Source organism: Bubalus kerabau, chromosome 1 (assembly GCF_029407905.1).
Source record: "Bubalus kerabau isolate K-KA32 ecotype Philippines breed swamp buffalo chromosome 1, PCC_UOA_SB_1v2, whole genome shotgun sequence".
Taxonomy (NCBI): Eukaryota; Metazoa; Chordata; class Mammalia; order Artiodactyla; family Bovidae; genus Bubalus; species Bubalus kerabau.
This window is the reverse complement of record NC_073624.1, coordinates 54,663,443-54,682,171: the sequence shown is the minus strand read 5'-3', so window position 1 is coordinate 54,682,171 and position 18,729 is coordinate 54,663,443. Positions and strand designations below refer to the sequence as shown.

The 18,729-nt window shown below is 43.3% G+C and overlaps 1 protein-coding gene across 1 annotated transcript in view; it reads right to left on the bottom strand.

Moving 5' to 3' along the window:
* NT5DC3 (5'-nucleotidase domain containing 3) overlaps window positions 1-18,729 on the bottom strand; it is a 71,051-nt gene that overhangs the window by 19,297 nt on the left and 33,025 nt on the right. Inside the window, exons 3-11 of the mRNA XM_055575041.1 lie at window positions 17,966-18,040; window positions 17,437-17,492; window positions 11,770-11,860; window positions 10,671-10,805; window positions 8,516-8,576; window positions 7,672-7,774; window positions 7,426-7,527; window positions 4,668-4,749; window positions 3,428-3,514 (exon numbers count right to left, since the gene is read on the bottom strand). Of these exons, the coding sequence (XP_055431016.1) occupies window positions 3,428-3,514; window positions 4,668-4,749; window positions 7,426-7,527; window positions 7,672-7,774; window positions 8,516-8,576; window positions 10,671-10,805; window positions 11,770-11,860; window positions 17,437-17,492; window positions 17,966-18,040 (792 nt within the window). The remainder of the gene's footprint in view (window positions 1-3,427; window positions 3,515-4,667; window positions 4,750-7,425; window positions 7,528-7,671; window positions 7,775-8,515; window positions 8,577-10,670; window positions 10,806-11,769; window positions 11,861-17,436; window positions 17,493-17,965; window positions 18,041-18,729) is intronic.

Here is an 18,729-nt window from a genome sequence, read left to right as displayed (position 1 = left end):
GTTTGCCAGGCCCTGTGCTAGAAACTGAGAATAAAATAGTGAACAAAAATAACAAACCTCTGCTCTCATGAGAAATACGGACCAAAAAAAAATAAGCAAGCAAATACACAATGGCAGGTGGTAAGAAACACAATGGACAAAAATCAAGCAAAATAAAGAGTTACCATTTTATAGAGAGTAAGAAGGCCAGGCTAACAAAGGGAGATTCAAGCAGAGATCTGAAGGGAAGGACAGTAAAAGTATGTAAATGTATGGGAAGAGAAAAATTCTGGCTGGAAAAAGGTCAAGTGCAAAGACCCTGGGGCAGGAACATGCTGGGAGCAGGGTGTGCTAAGAAAGAGCAAAGCAAGGAACCTAGGGCAGAGAAGGAGAGAAGGCAGAGGCAGGAGGTGCCTTCAGAGAGGGAGGAGAGGCTGGGGAGACAGAGCTTGAGCACAGCAACTGCAGGAAGCCAGGCGTTTACCCTAAGGGAGAAAGGGATACATCTAAGGAGAGCGCTTTTAAGGACAGAAGTGGTATATAGTTTACTATTTTGAAAATTCACTCTGGTTACTCCCCTAAAGCTAGAATCCCTGCTCTACAAGTCCTAAGGATGCCTATCTTCTTCCATGGTTGAATTTCTTTAAATCTTTCAATAATTCTCTTTCTCCTAAAATATATGAAACCCTACATACAGCACAGTTTTCTAAATATTCCCAGTGGTGGCAAACTTTTCAAGATGGATCTTATTTCTGACAATAGGTAAAAAGTCAACTGGAACACTCCTAAGACTAAAGTACATGACAATGAATTAATGATAATGAAATGAATTTTCTCCAGTGCCTCAAACTGGCTCTCAAATATATCCCAAAGTGGGCATCTAAATTTATTTTGAGAAACTGCAGCAACATTGGAAGCATCTACATTCTCAAGAGATTCCTTTGAAGGGTAATATTCATTGCCCACATAATCTCTGACACATTAATCAATTGTGGTCTGATCACTCCAGGATGGATCCAAATATATGCTGTCTACAAGACAATTTATTTTAGATCTAAGAACACACAGAGTTGAAAGTGAAAAGACTAAAAAAGACATTCCACACAAATAGTAACCAAAACAAAAGTGGCTATTCTAGTATCAGGCAAAACAGACTTTGGGTCAAAAACAGTTACAAGACACAAAGAATGACATTACATCATGATAAAAGGATCAATTCACCAAAAATATATAACAATTAAAAGCACATATGAACCAAACATCAGAGGTCCAAAACATATGACGCAAACATTAACAGAACTGAAGGGAACAAGAGACAGCTTTACAATAATAATAGGAAACATCAATAGCCCACTTTCTATAATGGATAAAAACAGGAGACAGAAGAACAAGAAATACAGGACCTGAACAACACCACAGATCAACTAGAACACTCCACCCAACAAAAGTAGAATACAATATTTTTCTCAAATGCACATGGAGCATTCTCCAGCAGCAGCTGTATTTTAGGCCACAAAACAAGTCTTGATTAATTTTAGAAGACTGAAATCATATGAAGTATATTTTCTTATCACTAAGAATGAAACTAGACATCAATAGCAAAAGGAGAAACTGAAAAATTCAGAAATATGTGGAAATTAAAAGATACACTCTTCAACAACCAATGGGTCAAAGAAGAAATCACATGGAAAATTAGAAACATACCTTGGGACAAGTTAAAATGCAAACACAACATACCCAAGTTTATGGGATACAAAAAAAGCAAGACTAAAATGAAAATTAACACCTCCAGCCATTTAGATTGAAAAAGAAAGATCTCAAAACAACAACTTAACTTTAAACCTAAAAGAACTAGAAAAAGAACAAACTAAACTGAAAGCTAGCAGCACAAAAAGAAATGGTAAAGATCGGAGCAGAAATAAATAAAATAGAGAATATAGAAAAAAAACAGAGAAAAATCAATAAAACTAAGAATTGGTTTTTCAAAAAAAAAAATTCAACAAAATTGAAAAACCACTAAGTTTGATAAGAAAACAAGAAGACTCAAATTACTAAAATCAGAAATTTAAGTGGTGACATTACCACCAATTCTACAGATTAAAAAAAAAGATTGTAAAAGAGGACTGTAAACTACTGTATGCCAACAACTTGAATAATCTAGATGAAATGGACAAATTCCTAGAAACCCACAACCTACCAAGACTGAATCATGAAGAATTGGTAAATCTGAACAGACCTCTTACTAGGAAGAAGACTGAATCAGGAATCAAAAACCTTCCAACAATGAAAAGTCCAGAACTGGATGGCTTCACTATTAAACATAAAAGAATGAACACCAATCCTTCTCAAACTCTTCCAAAAACTGAGGAAGATGAAACAACTCATTCCATGAGGCCAGCAACACCGTGACATCAAGTTTTAGCCTGGAAAGCTGAGAACAACACTCACGGCTGGGCCCCAGTCCTAGAGCTTCTTTATAACTCGGCAGGTCTGGGGTGAGGCCAGGAATCTGCAGTTCAAACAAGTTCCCGGGTGATGCCAATGTCACGGGGACAACACTGGACAAGCAACTGCAGTGTGAAGCTTCGCACGGCACTAGGACCTGTCTCTCTGTGGGGGGACCTCACGGGGCCAAGCACCCACATGCCTCCAGGGTCACAGTTATCTCCTCAAGGCCCACAGACCACACAGCAAGAGCTATGTCTTGTGACGCCATGGCACTTGGTCGGACATCCTGGGAGTGCCAGCATCCTGACAGGAGCACTTTAGGTTTCTACTTTACTAAGCACTTTTGTATACAGTCACGTATTTCACTCTTCGTATAACTGAATTTTATTTATATATAAACATATATATATATATATATTCATTCCACAAGGAACCAAGGGTGGTAATAAGTGTGACTCACTCACTCCTGTGCCAATTATAAATTAAGTCATAATTCAAGTCCTGAGACACTCCAGTCATTCGAAAGGGCATGAAAGCCTCATTTTCACCTACTAGCCATTTCCTAGAAATAGCTATTGTACTTTTTACATTTTGTACTCTTTCAAAATGACTATCAGGCAAAAGAAACCCAGACTGATGTTTATAAGCTTTTACAGACCATTTGTATGTTTCTGATGCTTAATAAAGAAAGGAAAAGGAAAAAACACTGTCATTTATTTCCGACCTTTTTAAAAGGAAAGACTTTTTTCTGAGTAAAGATTTTTTTCTGATAACCTGAGTAAATTGTTAATTTTCATCATTTTCCCAAAATTCCTCTACTTCATGACTCTGATTCATTTGGTTTGGTAAAATATGAGAAATGAAAGAAAAAGCAGCAAGAAATGTGGCCCAGTCCTCATTTTTATGAAAGCATGAAAATAGTCTTAAATAATAAATAAACTCCTCAATAAGTGGGCCTAACACTGTACCCAACAAAGAAATAGGAAATAAGATTTCTCACCGCCAGGTCACTATATATGTGGTCACCAAAATACAACACTTTGGAGCCCCTCCATCCAGTAAGCTTCAAAAATTCATATAAATTGCCCTGCAATAACAGAAAAATACAGGTGTTATATTGCATTATATGACAGATAAAAGGCCTGTACACCCCATGGCCCAAGATACCTACTTTTTTTTTTAAACTTAAAATATTTTTGCTTTTACAGTTTAAGTATCGAAATATTAAGATAAAAAACATATATGTGAAATCTTTCAGCCCTTTCTTCTAAGTCAAATGCACTTTTCAGGAGGGATTCACATTGTATACCTTCTTAAGGATCTTTTTTTTACATTTAACATTCTGTAATTTATTGACCATGTCAATAAGTATTCGCCTGCCATGTAATTTCAGCAGCTGAGACCTACCCATGATTCATTTCATCAATTATCTGATACTAGACATTTACCTTCCTACCTATTTTGTAAGTAACATCATGATAAACATTCTTTAGCAAAGCTTTAGCTACCTCTTAATAGTTTTCTTCAGCTAGCTACATCTTAATCATTTTCTTCCCCTAGCTTCCTAGATGGGGAATGGCTGTATGCAAGCTAATCTTTCAGGCCTAGAAAATATACTTAGTGCCAAATCCATCAGTCTGTTACATATACAACAGGTATAAGCCAGTTGGACAGTATATAATACAAGGAATGTACTACACAGTTCAAAAAAAACTATACAATGCTCTTCTGTAATTTTATGTTATAAATATTATACAAATATAAAATGTTTAAAGGATAAAATTTTAAAAACTAATTTCAGTAACACAAAAATGGACAGCGATTCAATCATTTGCTCGACATGGGAGAGCTTTACGTGAAACCAAAATATATCAAAACTGTACCTAAAACACAGTTCATCAGGAAATAATTACTAATTGGGGTAAGATGCCATGTGATTAAACACTTCTTAAAGAGAAACTTCCATTTTACTACGGGCATTCTAAATTTTATATCCTACAGAAAATATGCTTAAAAATATATTTTTTTAAAGCTGCTCAATTCTTAGTTAATTCACACAGAGCACATTGAAAATATATTGACTTAAGCTTAAATTCTGCCACCAAGTTACAAACAGTCAATTCAAGCAGAGCCCCCAGGACTGTGCCTGACTACGGTGAGCCTCAGTGAATGCCAGCTGTGAATCCTTATACCTGATCACAAAGCACAGCGACCAAGAGGACAGACGGGTCACGAGATACCTGCTTGTAAATCTGGCCTTTCTGCAGCTTGTAGATCTTATCCCAGAGCAAGACGCCTTTCTCATTCACCTTTCGGAAAGGTCTAACAACAGAAACAGGAAACGTTACCGTGTGTGGTAGCAGCGCAGGCTGTGCACTGGATGAAAGACTCCACGGTTACCCCCGGAGAGAGAAACGAGCCCCACAACCCAAACCAAACCCCACCACCACGTTCCCCAGCCTTGTGCAAAACATCCCATGCTGCAGACCACGGGATCCAGAAGCGGGTAGTGAAAAACGAACGCCAGAGTCAGATGAATCTGGAAAACACTGTGCCCTTACACATGTCCCTCTTCAAAAGTTACCAATGGTTCTGAAAAGCCCTCCTACAAAGAAACTTTCTTTAACCCAGATTTTCCAAACTTATTCAACCATGCAGAAAACATTTTACCAAAAATAAAGCTTAAAGAAATACTGCTTATTACATTCATCCAGCTTTGCATTTGAAATGCAGCCAGTCTAGATACAAGACACATCAGAGAATCGGGCATATTATTTTATGATGGAAAATAGGAAAAACAGAACAAAGGCCTCATTCCTCAACCTGGGTGTGCTACTCCAAAAAAAACACAAGGTTTATTTGTCCTTTTTCTTCATTTAGGTAACACTTATTTGAACTGCTTTTCCGGTGAGAAAAATATAAACTCACTGCAAAAAACATCTGGAAAATGTAGACAAATACAATAAAGAAAAAGAAAATCATCCATAATTCCAGTACCCAGGTAGAAACACATGAGTTCAGTCCATATCTTTTGCTCTTTATGTATCTGTTCTCTTTCTCTTTTTTATGAATATAAAATGAGGATCATTTCTGGATACTGCTATGTATCTTCTCTTCTCCAAGGCTGTGAGCAATTTCCCATGTGATTCATACATCATTTTTTACAGTCAGGAGATACGTTCACTGCCTTTAAAAAAAAAACCTCATTTTTAATGACTGCATAATATCCTCTCATATGGATGTTCCTTCACCTTCATCATTATAAATAACAGAAGGATGAATACAGGTAGAGGATTTTTAATCCAGACATCTAGAGTGAGAGTGAGTGAGCTGTGCTGGGTTCCTCCAGGGAAAATCTAATAATCTAAGACACCATCCTGCCACTGTGCATAAACATGACACAGGAGGGAGGTCCATGGTGAAAGGGGAGATGAGGTCCTTCCCCTGACCACCTCCCTGAGATCCAAAAAGAAAAGGCCAGAGAGCATTTTATCAGTGACCAAGCAGCCAGACAGGGATTACAGCTACAGGCACATCTACATCTAACTCTAAAACCTACAGATTGAACATTCTCTTACATTCTCAGTCTCTGCACATGGTTCCTGGTTTTGCCTTTTCTTCCAGGAGTCACTGTGATAGTCAGGAAACTGGAATTTAGCATCACAAGAGAAATTTAATCCACTCAACACTGACTACAGGATACCGAATTATCAAGCTTTAAATCACCTAGCATAGGAACTTCCCTGGCAGTACAGTGGTTGAGATTTTTGCCTTCTAATGAAGAGGGTACAGGTTCGAGCCCTACTCAGGAAACTAAGTTCCCACATGCCTTGCAGCCAAAAACCAAAACATAAAACAGAAGCAATATTGTAACAAATTCAAAAAAGATCTTCAAAATGGTCCACATCAAAAAGATCTCGAAAATAGAAAAAAAAAAAAAAAAAAGACACATCCCATCATGGATATGGTGTTACTGTTAAAAAATAAATCACCTAGCACAGCAGGGAAGACTGCATGGTTACCTATTGCAGGACAGAGAAGTGTAGGTAAAAGTGTTTCAAATGTAGGCCATTACTATGCAAATATGAATCATTCTTATAATCCTAGTGCAGTAACTCTCAATGCCACTGACATTTGGGGACAATGACTTCCCTGGTGGCTCAGATGGTGAAGAATCTGCCTGCAATGTGGGAGACCTATGTTTGTTTCTAACTTGGAAGATCCCTAGGCGAAGGGGATGGCTACGCACTCCAGTATTCTTGCCTGGAAAACTCCATGGACAGAGGATCGTGGCAGACTGGGCTACAGTCTATGGGTCACAAAGAGCTGGACACGACTGAGCAACTAATACACTCCTGGTGAACAGGTTAGCCCCGGATGTTAAAAAGACATTTTAGGACACTTGATCCTACCCTCACCCCACCCGCCACTAAATGCTAAGAGCGCAACCCAAACTCCCATGCCACTTTTTCCCAAAGCTACCACGGCAGAAAGTCTTTACCTAAGTCTGGGTAGAGATTTACTCCATTTGATGCAAAACCTGTGTTGCAGAGAAGTTTTGCAAAATCTAAGGACACTTAGTGCACCATTTAGAGTTCTATTTAAGGAGCTACTCACCAGGTGGTTTGTTGTGGCTATTCTGTTACACTTCACAATGCACCCACATAGAGAGATCTAATTTACTATGTGATGTTAAGTTTGGATTTTAACTGCTGCCCATCATTTTCTTAAAGACTGACTCATAGGACTGACTAGCCTGAGTTAAATCCAGAACTGTTTCAATAATAAGCTATCTGCTATGTACATACTTATCCTACCTTTTTTCCAATTACTTGTTTGGAGGTTTGTTAAGTATCAAAAGCTATAATGTCAGATGCTTGTGATTTTCCAATTGTATTTCATTCACCAAGACACATTACCACAAGATCACCAAGACACAGTTCAGTATTCAGAGCATCAGATGAATAAAATCTGGTCTCTAAAAAGACAGACACTTACCGCCGCTTATCATTAAAGAAGTTGGGCTTCTCAGCCTGAACGATGACCACATCAAACAGGTCCCTCCAGTCTTTTCCAACAATATACCTCATCCCTTTGTCCCTAGAACAACATGGCAGCCAGGTTAGCCTAACATTAAAGGGATTAACTATTCTTGCGATTTTTTCTTTCAAATTTTCCACTATTTAAATACACAGAACATTGCAAGTGAGCCAGAAACTAGGCAGGAAACACAGAAGAACTTACACAAAGCTACTGGGGCTGTTGGTGATAAGAAACATCTTCTTGCCATGATCAGCCAGCTTGGCCAACACCGCACGGGTCTGCTCAGAGTAGCAGATGTACTTTTCTAAAGAGCAAGAGGAAAATGCACACAGGGTTTCAGGGTGAAGTCAGCCAATCTGCAAGCACTTCCTAAGGGGGGCAGATGGATCCAGCACTGTCTGGGGCCTTCAAGACGCCTGGTTCAAGTCGGTATACTGGTGCCCAGTGAATCAGTAACCAAGACCTTGCCTCTTCAGTCTAAGTGGGAAAAACTTAAGTGGCTGTTGCTGCCAGCTCCTCTAGAGTCAGGATTATGTCAACTTCTGAGACAAAGGGGAGGGAGACATGTGAGGTGCAAGGAGGCAAGGTCCCTGCACTGCATGCAGAAGAGGTACTGCGGGGCTTCCCTGTGGTCCAGTGGTTAGGAATCTGCCGGCCAACACAGGGGACACAGGTTCGATCCCTGGTCTGGGAGCTAAAATCCCCCAAGCCACAAAGCAACTCAGCCCATGTGCCACAACTACTGAGCCTGTGCTCTAGAGCCCGTGAGCCACACTGAATCTTGTGTGCTTTACAGCCCTTGCTCCACAACGAGAAGACACTGCAGTGAGAAGTCTTCGAACCCCAACCAGAGTAGCCTCCACTCGCCACAGCTAGAGAAAGACTGAACACAGCAATGAAGACCCAGCATAGCCAAAAATAAATTTTTTTCTTTTTTAAAGAAGAGGTACAGACCCTGCTCAGCACCTGGAGTGATAAGCCTACAAAATTATACAACAAAAGGAAATGCTGATCTTTTGCTATGTACATAACATCTGGTACATACCAATATCTGCTTCAATTGCTCTGTACATGATTCCTTTGGTGTGCACGTCCCGAATTGAATCCTGTCAAAAGATAGGTTTTTAATCGGTCTGAGTATAACTGGGATAGTCTGAGCGAGAGGACAAGCGAAAGGTCATGAAGGATAATGTCTGTCTGCAGAGCCTGGCAACCAAGGCACTAAATGAAATCTACATTCTGGTCCATTTATCATGGGCAGGAAGAAACTTAAGTTTCCATGGTGATAGCAGCAGGTTCCAGTGCAATTTTCAAAAGAGTCACTTGGAGGAGGCAATTTGTGTGAACAATTCTGAATGAAGTCCCACAGGATAAATAGTCATTTATATGCCGTATGAAGACCAGGTGATTTCAGGTCACCCCGACAAGGGGAAGGACTGCTGCTTTCATCTTTGCACCCTTCTCTGGACCCCGACAACAGATTCTGTGCCCTAAAAAAAGAGGCAGAGACCAATCGGATAGGATCCTCCCCTCTTCAGTGCTACCAAAAGGCAGGCAACTGTCAAGGAGCTCGGAACGCAGGCAGAGCTTTGATCCAGCAGGCAGACATAAGGAAGAGCCTGGCAGAGTGGCAGCCTGATGCCTGGCACGTGTCAAAGCACAGCCCTGCTCTTAGGGGGGCTCTGGGCAGGTCTACTACATAGGTGGGCACTCCTGGAAGCACATCAAAACTTTCTGGAGCCTGTAGCAGAGGACTGAGCTGCAGGAAAAACTGGGCCATAAGAAATCCCATGGAGAGAGGAGCCTGGCGGGCTACAATTCACAGGGTTGCAAAAGAGTCAGACATGACTTAGTGACTAAACAACCACAAAACCTTGGAAAACTGATAGGTGCTTACTGTCAGCAACAAGCACCTCCTGATTGTAAACTCAACCTCAATTACCTTCCGGCAGAGGCCTGTTTCAACTACACATTGGCAGAAGGCAGTGGTTAAGAGCAAGCCGAAGTGCAGCTTCCTGGCCTGAAATCCAGGCTCTGCTACTTACTAACTGGATGTCCTTGGGCGACTTACTCAGCCTCTCTGTGCCTCAATTTCTCTATCTGTAAAATGAAGGCGATGATATCTCATGGCATTCTTGTAAGGATTTGATTAATTAATAGGCATACAGCATTCAGAAAAATAGTGCCTGGAACACAGTACCTGAACACAGAACATAGTGCCTGAATACACACATGTAGAGGTAGTTAACACTTCATAGTAAAAACTGAACTTTGTAGTAAACAACTTTCCTCATGAATGCTAAGGGTTACATAACTCCAGTAATTCTTAAAACTTCTTAAAGATAAAGTATCTGTGTGAGCCAAAACAGAGAATGGAAATTAAATATTTAAATTTAGTTAAAACAATACCAAACTGATATTGAGAAACTGTAATTCACCCTGTATTTTCTAAAACCCATGATTTGAGGCAGTCAATATTTAAACCTACCCATAAACACATAATAAAAACATTGTAGTATGTATATACAGATCTTCTAAAAGTCTGCATGCTCAGTCACTCAGTTACGTCCAACTCTTTGGGACCCCATGGACTGTAGCCCACCAGGCACCTCTGTCCATGGCATTTTCCAGGCAAGAATACCGGAGCAGGTTGCCATTTCATTCTCCAGGGGATTGTCCTGACCCAGGGATTTAACCTTCGAATCTTGAGCCTCCTGTGTTGGCAGGTGGATTTTTTATCACTCCGCCACCTGGGAAGCCCCTTTTAAAAATACAGATATTTAAATTTTATATATATAAAGATGCTTAGAAATATGCATTAAAAATATATATTAAATAAGCAATATATAAACACATTTTTAAGTACTGAAAAAAGCTCAGACAGCTTAAAGAATGCATCTATAAACACAGGTAAATGTGAACATAAATTAAAATACATAAATAAAAAATTATTTAAATGATGTGGGTATGTATATGCACACAGAAATCTAGGTAACAAGTACCCTCTTCTTTTAACAATTTGACTCATTTCTAATTCTCCTAACCCCTTTCTTAGGATTTCCAAGGTTAAATGGCAAATAAAAGAGATTCGAGACGAAGGACGATCTCAAACACCCAGCCGACAATGGAAGCCAAAGATTCTATTACTTCTGAGGAGCTGGAAGAGGCACAGCATGGTGACCCCCCCATGTCCAGACAACCTTGACGTCTTTGTACAGGTGCACAGGTTCATAGTCGATGTTGTTCTTCAGAAAGTACTCGTTCACACAGGACAGCAGGGTCATCTCGGGCAGGGAGAAGATGTCCATGAACTGCTTCATGGTGTTTCCGGAACTCTGCAGATAGGGAGGGAGGCTTTAGCAAGGGAGCCAACACCACAGCAGACTTTACATCCACCCGGGGGATCCTGGTCATCAACATCTGGCTCCCTCCCCACAAGGAAAGAAAAACTCTAATAATAAAGTAAAAAAGTTCACCCTGTTTCTTGTCCTTCATGGCAGAGCTGATGTCTCAGTCTAAGTGCAAATGGGCTTTCCAAGGAAATGCCCTGACTTCCCCTCAAAAGTCTAGCCAGCCTTCCCTTTCTGTTCTCCTTTGGGTTCCATCCAATTTTCAGCTCACACTCTTTCATCATACACAGAGGAAAGGCAGTAAATTGATTTTTGCCCATGTGAATGACACAAAAAGCCACTAACTCTCCTGAATTTGAGCACCACCACTCCCACCCCGTCAAAAGCACACATGGGAGCTTGGAAAAGAGCCTTTCCCTGAACACTTGCGATTTATAAGACTAAGTTTACCAGGTGACTAGGCATCTTCCTTGCATTTTGGTAACACAAATAAGAGACTGCATCTAACAGACAAGAAGCAAAAATTCTAAGGCAAAGAGGACCACAAAAGTTAGAAAGGTAGAGGCCTCCCTTAGGCACAGAGCAGCGTGCTGCCCTGCTCTTAATCTCGGGGAGGCAGCAGCTGCTCCAGTGACGACCCCAGCGACTCCTCCAGAGAGTGGGGACACGCCTGGGGAGGTGGTGGCCGATGGGGGAGGGCTACAAGGAAGGCGCAAAGAGCCTTCAGCAGGTAGGGAGGAAGGGCCGAGAAAGGAGAACCATGAAAGAACCCAGGAGCGACTCGAACATACTCACCTATCTCAAATCGAGGGTCTCTCAAAACACAACCTCAATTGCCTTCTTGAGTCCTTGTGAGCAAAGAGTCTAGTAGTTTAAGATCCTAAAGCTACCAGGCCACATTTTGTAAAGGAAAAAGATAGATTGCTTTAAATAAATAATTTCTCATTACCTTCCCATAAAAGTCGCTCATCTGTTCCAAAGGCACGTGGGAACCCTCGTACATTTCAATGACCTCCTCATCAGGGACCACACTGAGGCCTCTGGGAAAATCACAGGCAGGGCAGTTAGCATCAATTAGAGACAGACAGCAGTGATATTCAGACCTCCAGTGACTGCTGAAATTTTTCAACTGAGGTGCAAGACGCTGTTGTCACAAGGAAGCAGGAGGTGGTGCCACTGGTAACGCTACAAATAACAGGCATGGCGCTGCTACCATTACCACTGCTCTCGTTCTGCTGGAAATGAGAGCGGGAGGACAGCAGCGGACACCACATGGTACCCACTGGATGCCGGAAGTGAACTCCACACCCTCATTCACTTCATTCTCAGCAGTCTTAGGAGTGAGGCACTATTATTCTTCCCAATTTCCAGCAGAAGCCACCAAAGCACAGAAAGGTCACAGATCCTGCTCCAGGTCACCAAGGTAGAAAGTGCTGGGTCAGGACTGGCTCCTGGGCTCTGCAACCACCACATCACACTGCCTCCTTTAACAAGGCACACGGTCTCCTAATGACTTGCTTTGGGTGTGTTTTTGTTTTTGTTTTTATGTTTTTACTACGTTAGGGAGAGAGGCTGGTCTGTCCCCATCACTCTCCTGCCCTCCGATGCTCTACCCTAAGATCAGTGCTGACGCTGAAAGAGTCAGGCACCAGGATCAGGTGGACTAACCCCCACGTCAGGATGCCGGACACCACCTCTAGCAGGGAATGATCCCAAATGCTGTATCACAGTGAGGGCCAGGTTCCCCATCTGTAAAAAGCAGAGGTAACATGCACCACCAGCCTGCTTCTGGGGGCTGCACCAGAATCTGTAAATGAATCCAGCTCCTATGAACAGAGGGAACAAACACTATGACATGTGAGTGGCCCAGATTCTACCCCTGCCTCCGGCGCCTGTGCTTCGAGCAGGTGCTTTCACCCGCAACTTACTGGTCTCAGACGTCCTCCCCTGGAATCGCCTCTAGAGCACTGTGAAGGGAAATGTCTGTTCCCTGCCCCCTTCTCTAAGAAGGCACCAGAGAAACAGACACCAGTGGTGAGGAAACCACAGAATGAATGATGGCAATACCAGGCCGTGCTACAATGGGTGTAAAAATAACTCAGCTCAAATTTCAGTTACTCATACAGCTTATCACACAAAATCACTGGTCAATATTAAAGTACATATAAAACATAATTTATATTTGACATGTAGCTTTAATGAAAACATCATCTCGGCCTCTTTCCTCCATTCTCCACTCTTGTCTTACTTTTAAAAATATCCAAGGGGATTCACTGATGTTTTGCATTCGATCTTGATTAACTTGAAACAACTACTGGCCTTTGAAAACAAAAAAGCACTGTGCTTCCCTTCCATCTTTGCTCCAGAAATCAGATAAGACACCGGGACCACACCAGCTTCTTCTAGACAGTGACCCTGGAAACCACTCTGGCTAAAGCAGCAGCAGTAAGCAGTACACAGCCTGAAGGATCTAACACCTAGAAAGAGACTCAACACAGTGAAAAGGAACTCTGCCGGGTGAACTACCTTTCCTTCCCCACACGAGGACCACACTTCCAGTCCTTCAGCAGCCACTGCCACCTCCAGGACACATGTCCAGGCATGTGGCCACACAAGCCACAGCTTTAAGGTCCACAAAACCAAGTATCAGCTCAAAAGGCACACTGAACTCAGGGGGCCACAGTTAGCTGAATTCTGCTGCAGGCAGTACCCACAACACACAGACCTGCTAGAGCCGGGCTCAGATGGACAGTCAACTGCACCTGCATGTGGCCTAAACCAGAGCTGAAGTCACAGTGAAAACTACTTTACACACCCCGTGTGTTTCTGAGAAATACAGGGTAGGAGCACAGATCTGAACGAGTCTGCCCTGGCTTCAAATCCCAGCTCCCTCAACTGCTGAGGGATTACCTGGACAAGGAACAAGTAATTTAACCTCTTTGGGTCTTAGTGTCATTTTTTAAATGAGCAGCAAAACCAGTACCCACTTCCTGGTGCTGCTGAGAAGATTAAATGAGTTGCTATAAAGAGAACGGCACCCAGTGCATGGAGAACGCCATCCAAGTTCCACACTCTGGCTACGGTGGGAACAACCCTAGCTTTTCACCAGATTCCTAAAGAGAACTTAAAATGTGGGTGCTAAACAGGCCTTTGGTGGGAAGTCAGTCTCCCCCTCGGCCCAGCAGTGCTCATTTGCACAGCCCACATGCAACCTGAAAGCCACCCAACGGGGGCGGATGCAAGGGCACGGGGCTCAGAGGGGAGCGAGGCTGAGGTGTGAGCTCTCTTCCTCTCCATTCGCTCACTCATTATCCCTTCAGAGGGGCGAGAGGAGGAAAGGGACATTTTCCCAGGTGCCGCTAGTGGTAAAGAACTCGCCTGCCAATGCAGGAGCTGTAAGAGACACAGGCTCGATTCCTGGGTCGGGAAGATCCCCTGGAGGAGGAAATGGCAACCTACTGCAGTATCCTTGCCTGGAGAATTCCATGGACAGAGGAGTCCGGTAGGCTACAGTACACAGGGTCGCAAAGGGTCAGACATCACTGAAGCAACTTAGCACACATGATGTTCCAAGCCTGCTCTAGTCCAAACAACCAGCCGCCCTGAGGTGGGTGTTGGAATCATGCCCATTTTAGAGAGCAGCAGGGCTGGGGTTCACACTCAGGAAGTGTGACTCCAGAGCCACACACGCACCCCTGCTGCCTCAGCCGCCACACCCCCTTCTCAGCACTGAGGCCCCAGCGATCTTCCCAGGACCTCAACCTGAGCACTCCTTCCCCTTTAAATGCCTCAGTGGCCCCTCCTAACTAGTCCAATCCATACCTCTAACATAATAGACAATTTATCTGGAGAAGAAGGAACAAGGTAATTAGGAGCCACAGGATGGTGTGGCCCAGAAGAGAGGAGAGAAAGACCATGTCAAGCTGAGAGGGTGAGGAGAGGCCTTGCCACCTATCAGCCGTGCAGAAGGATGAGTGAGATTTCAAGAAGCAGAAAGGAAGGAAAACCGCATCCTGGAAGAATGCCAGCCTGCACAGATGCAGAGCAGTGAAAAGGAGAACTCAGAAGAAAGGTATTTATCTGCTATTTGCACAAATCTGGCATCCACTCCCTCTGAGACTGGCTGAAACTGTTAGAAAGAATAACTCCCTTTCTCTGCTTAACCTGGAGCTGAGGGTGGAAGCCTGGTACTGCCAGGGTTCACCACGTGGAGGTGCCTGCTGTGAGCAAACCCAGACAGCAGGAGTGTCAAGAGACAGAAAGAGCACTGACAACAACCATTTGGGCCTCTGGAGCCAGCTACACCTGCAACCAGATCTGTCCCTGGACTACACCATTAGTGAGTCCAGACTGGGTTTTTGTTTAAGCCAGCTTGAGTTGTGTCTCAGCCACTTGCAACCAAGAGTTTTAACCAATCAAGGAAGTGAAGGAGCTGTGTATGGAAGAGGAGAAAGCTAAGGGTTTAGAGAAGGTTGATGGAATATTTAAGAGATCTGGGCTCCATTTCTTAGACAATGGGGAGCCATCCAGGATTCAGAAGAGACAAGGGGGTTGTTGAAGGCAATGCTTTAGGTAAATCAGTCTAGCAAAATGTCTAGTCTGTGGGCTGTGCTGCAAAAAACCACAGGAGCCCAGGAGAGAAGCGGTAAGTGTGTGAGTCCAAAAGCAGATGGCAGACAGATTCGAAAGATCTGCTGAAGACTACCAGTTAGCCCTCAGACATTCAGAAATGCTGCACAGGGGCCAAGAGCACAGTCAGGAGCCAGACTGTCTGGGTCTGAATTCTATTTCCGTGTGGCCTTGGGCAAGTTACTGATTAACCTCTTTGGGACCAATAGCAGTACCTACCTTATAAGATTATTTTGAGGATCAAATGAGTTAACTCAAAACCCTTACGGCAGTATCTGTTGCACTGCAAAACTCAACATTGTTGAGTTTCTATTTATTATTACTACTACTCTTATTATTTGCATCACCACCACCACCTCTTCTCCCTCTTGAAACACCATTAAAATGACAGTAAAAGAATAAATTGCTCAAAAGGTCAAAGGAAATAAGAGCAAAGACATCAGCACATAAGACATTTCAACATGTTTTTGGAAAACAGTTGGTGAAAGGAGGCCCCTGACTTAACATCATTGAGAACAGAGCCTGCAATGGGACCCCAAAGAGAGGAACTGATGAACCACCACAGATCCCCAGAAAGACTCAGTCATAAGAGGCACCAGGAAGCTACTGTAGGATGTGCTCTAGCAAAATGAGGGAGTAAAGTTAGAAAGAGGAAGAGATGAGAGCCAGGAAACAGAAAAAGTAGCAAACTGAAGTCCCTGGATGAGCAATCAGAGCAGATCAGAGTAGGAGGCAGTAGTCAAAAAAAAAAGTAACTGAGAGATTATGTAAAACATTTGAGTTGTGGGGAAATAAATGCCTGCTTGATATCTGTGAAGGAACAGTTAGGGGGAAAACTAGATAGCTACATAGGAAACTAAGCAAATAAAAACCGAGGTTATTATTAAACCTAGGAAAAACCAAATGCTGCACAAGAAAGAAAACAATGCACTACTTGCTTAAGAATGAACACGACCTGTGGAATCATAATGCAAACAAGACAGTGAAGCAAGCAGAGAGGGATCGTAATGAGGTTAGGAAAATGAGGCTGGAGACGGGGCTGCATGTGCGGGAGGGCCAAGTCCTCAGTCCTCACAGCAGGGACAATGTCCAAAATTAATAAGTTAGGAAACAGAAGTATGAGCACATTATTTAGGAACAGAAAGAAAATACCAAATATTCATACGTATGTATAAATGTAGAAATATTTATACATATGGTAAAGAACCTGCCTTCAATGTGGGAATCCTAGGTTTGATCCCTGGGTTGGGACGGTCCCCTGGAGAAGGGAAAGGCTACCCACTCCAGTATTCTGGCCTGGAGAATCCCATGGACAGAGGAGCCTGGTGGGCTACAGTACCTGGGGTCACAGACAGCCGGACACGACTGAGTGACTAACACTCTCACATCCCTATATACACACACACACAAACCACAATCCTCAAAAGCATCCCCAAATTTGAGAATTAGAAAAGGCAAAACCCTTTATTTCAAAGTTACAAAGATCTCTCACTGAGCTCAGTACTTCTACTAATTCTAATAAACAGGAAGAAAAGAGACAATGTCCAAACCACTCAATTATCACAGTGGGAACGACCTGCCCCCACCATCCTTCCGTACCTCCTCTGCAGGACCCTCACTCAGGGGGCCACCATCGCCTCTGGAGAGCTCGTCCTCCCCAGAGTCCTCCAAAGTGGCCCCCAGTGGCCTGAGCACACAGCCATCGTAGCCTGGGTCACTGTGGACTGCACGCACTGGTTTCCTTGTGTGGATTCCCACCTACGCTCCAAGCCCCCTAAGGACATCCTCACAAGCCAAACCATTAGCATCTAACATGGTAGTGGCCCGATCAATGCTCCTAAATGACGGATGGAGCGGGCAAATGAATGAATGCTTTACAGATACACACTGCAGGCCCCCGACACTAAGCAGTCAGGGAGTCTTGAAAGCCAAAGCACTTTGCTTACTTGAGAGGGAGGGGGTTAAATTTACCTCCTTGTACTCTTACCTGTAGACGGTTCCCAGCTGGATATAATGAAAAGCATCAATCTTCATCAAGACCGCCTTCAAAAACACAAGCACATGCAGGTAAATTAATGCACCACAAATTGCACATTTAATGAAAGTTCCAGGTGTCACTGTGAATCCTATCAACATTAAGTCGTCATACACAAACAAACACACTGTATGTTTTTGAAAGGTTTGCTTGCTAATTAAAGCACCATGCAGCCCATTAAGGAAATGACCTGTCTGCAAAAAAAAAAAAAGAAAAATATGACAACCATCTCCTCCTCAAAACATCGAAGTTGACTATTTGGACATAAGTAGTATTGCCCAGTGGCTAAATGCATTCATGCTCTTCCAATATACAGTCTCCTGAAAAAGACTTCATCCAAAAGTGTTTTGGATAATTTAGTTCTGCAGCCCTGGAGAATATAATTTCAAATCAATTTATGCATGCAGCAAAGAAAAGCACCAAGAATACATTTTATTCCCGAACGTGCTAAACTGTAGAAAAACATGAGAATTACACCTACCCGCTGCACGTCATAATGCAGTCCACGAATTGCGAAGTTTGGGTCATACTCATACTTCCTGATTTCCACGGGATACTAAGAAGGAAGAAAGGAACTGGTTTTAGCTAACGATGTACTAAGGTCAAGGTCAAGATAGCATCCACACTTGGCCTTTGTTTGGAGGTTGAGGAGGCTGGTGCACCTGGGTAGGAAGCTGTGGTCAGAAGAGATGGACCGCAGCTGGCCTCCTGCTTCAGGCCAAGTGCCTCCAGGACACAGATCCCCCTCCTCTTTATCTGCCCACACACAGGGAAGGCCTCAGCCCCCCAACCTCCCCAGTCTTATATTCTCCCCTCAGCTGCAGGAATCCCTTGGCCATCGATACAGCCTTCCTCCCCCTGGGGCCAGAGACACCCTGTCTCAGCACATGGTTCCCTGTTACGGCTCCAATGCTGGTTCAGAACGCGTGGCCTGGCTCCCCTGCTATTTCCTAGTCATAAACCTGTCCCTCCTACTACACAAAAATCCCAGCCCCTTCTTTATCCACTACTTTCCTCTCTCCCCAGATCTCAGAAGTAGAATACCAGTGACCCCACAGGCAGCAGGCCCCACCATGCCCATTTAACAGAAGGGACCTCAGAGACTTCTGATGAGACAACCTGGCCCAGGCCACACAAGAGGGATGTGGAGGGGCATGGGGGTCAGGGTCTCCCCACTGCCCCTGCGCTCAGAACATGGACCTACCAGCCAGAATATCCAGTCCTGAGTCCAGGGAGGCTGTGTCC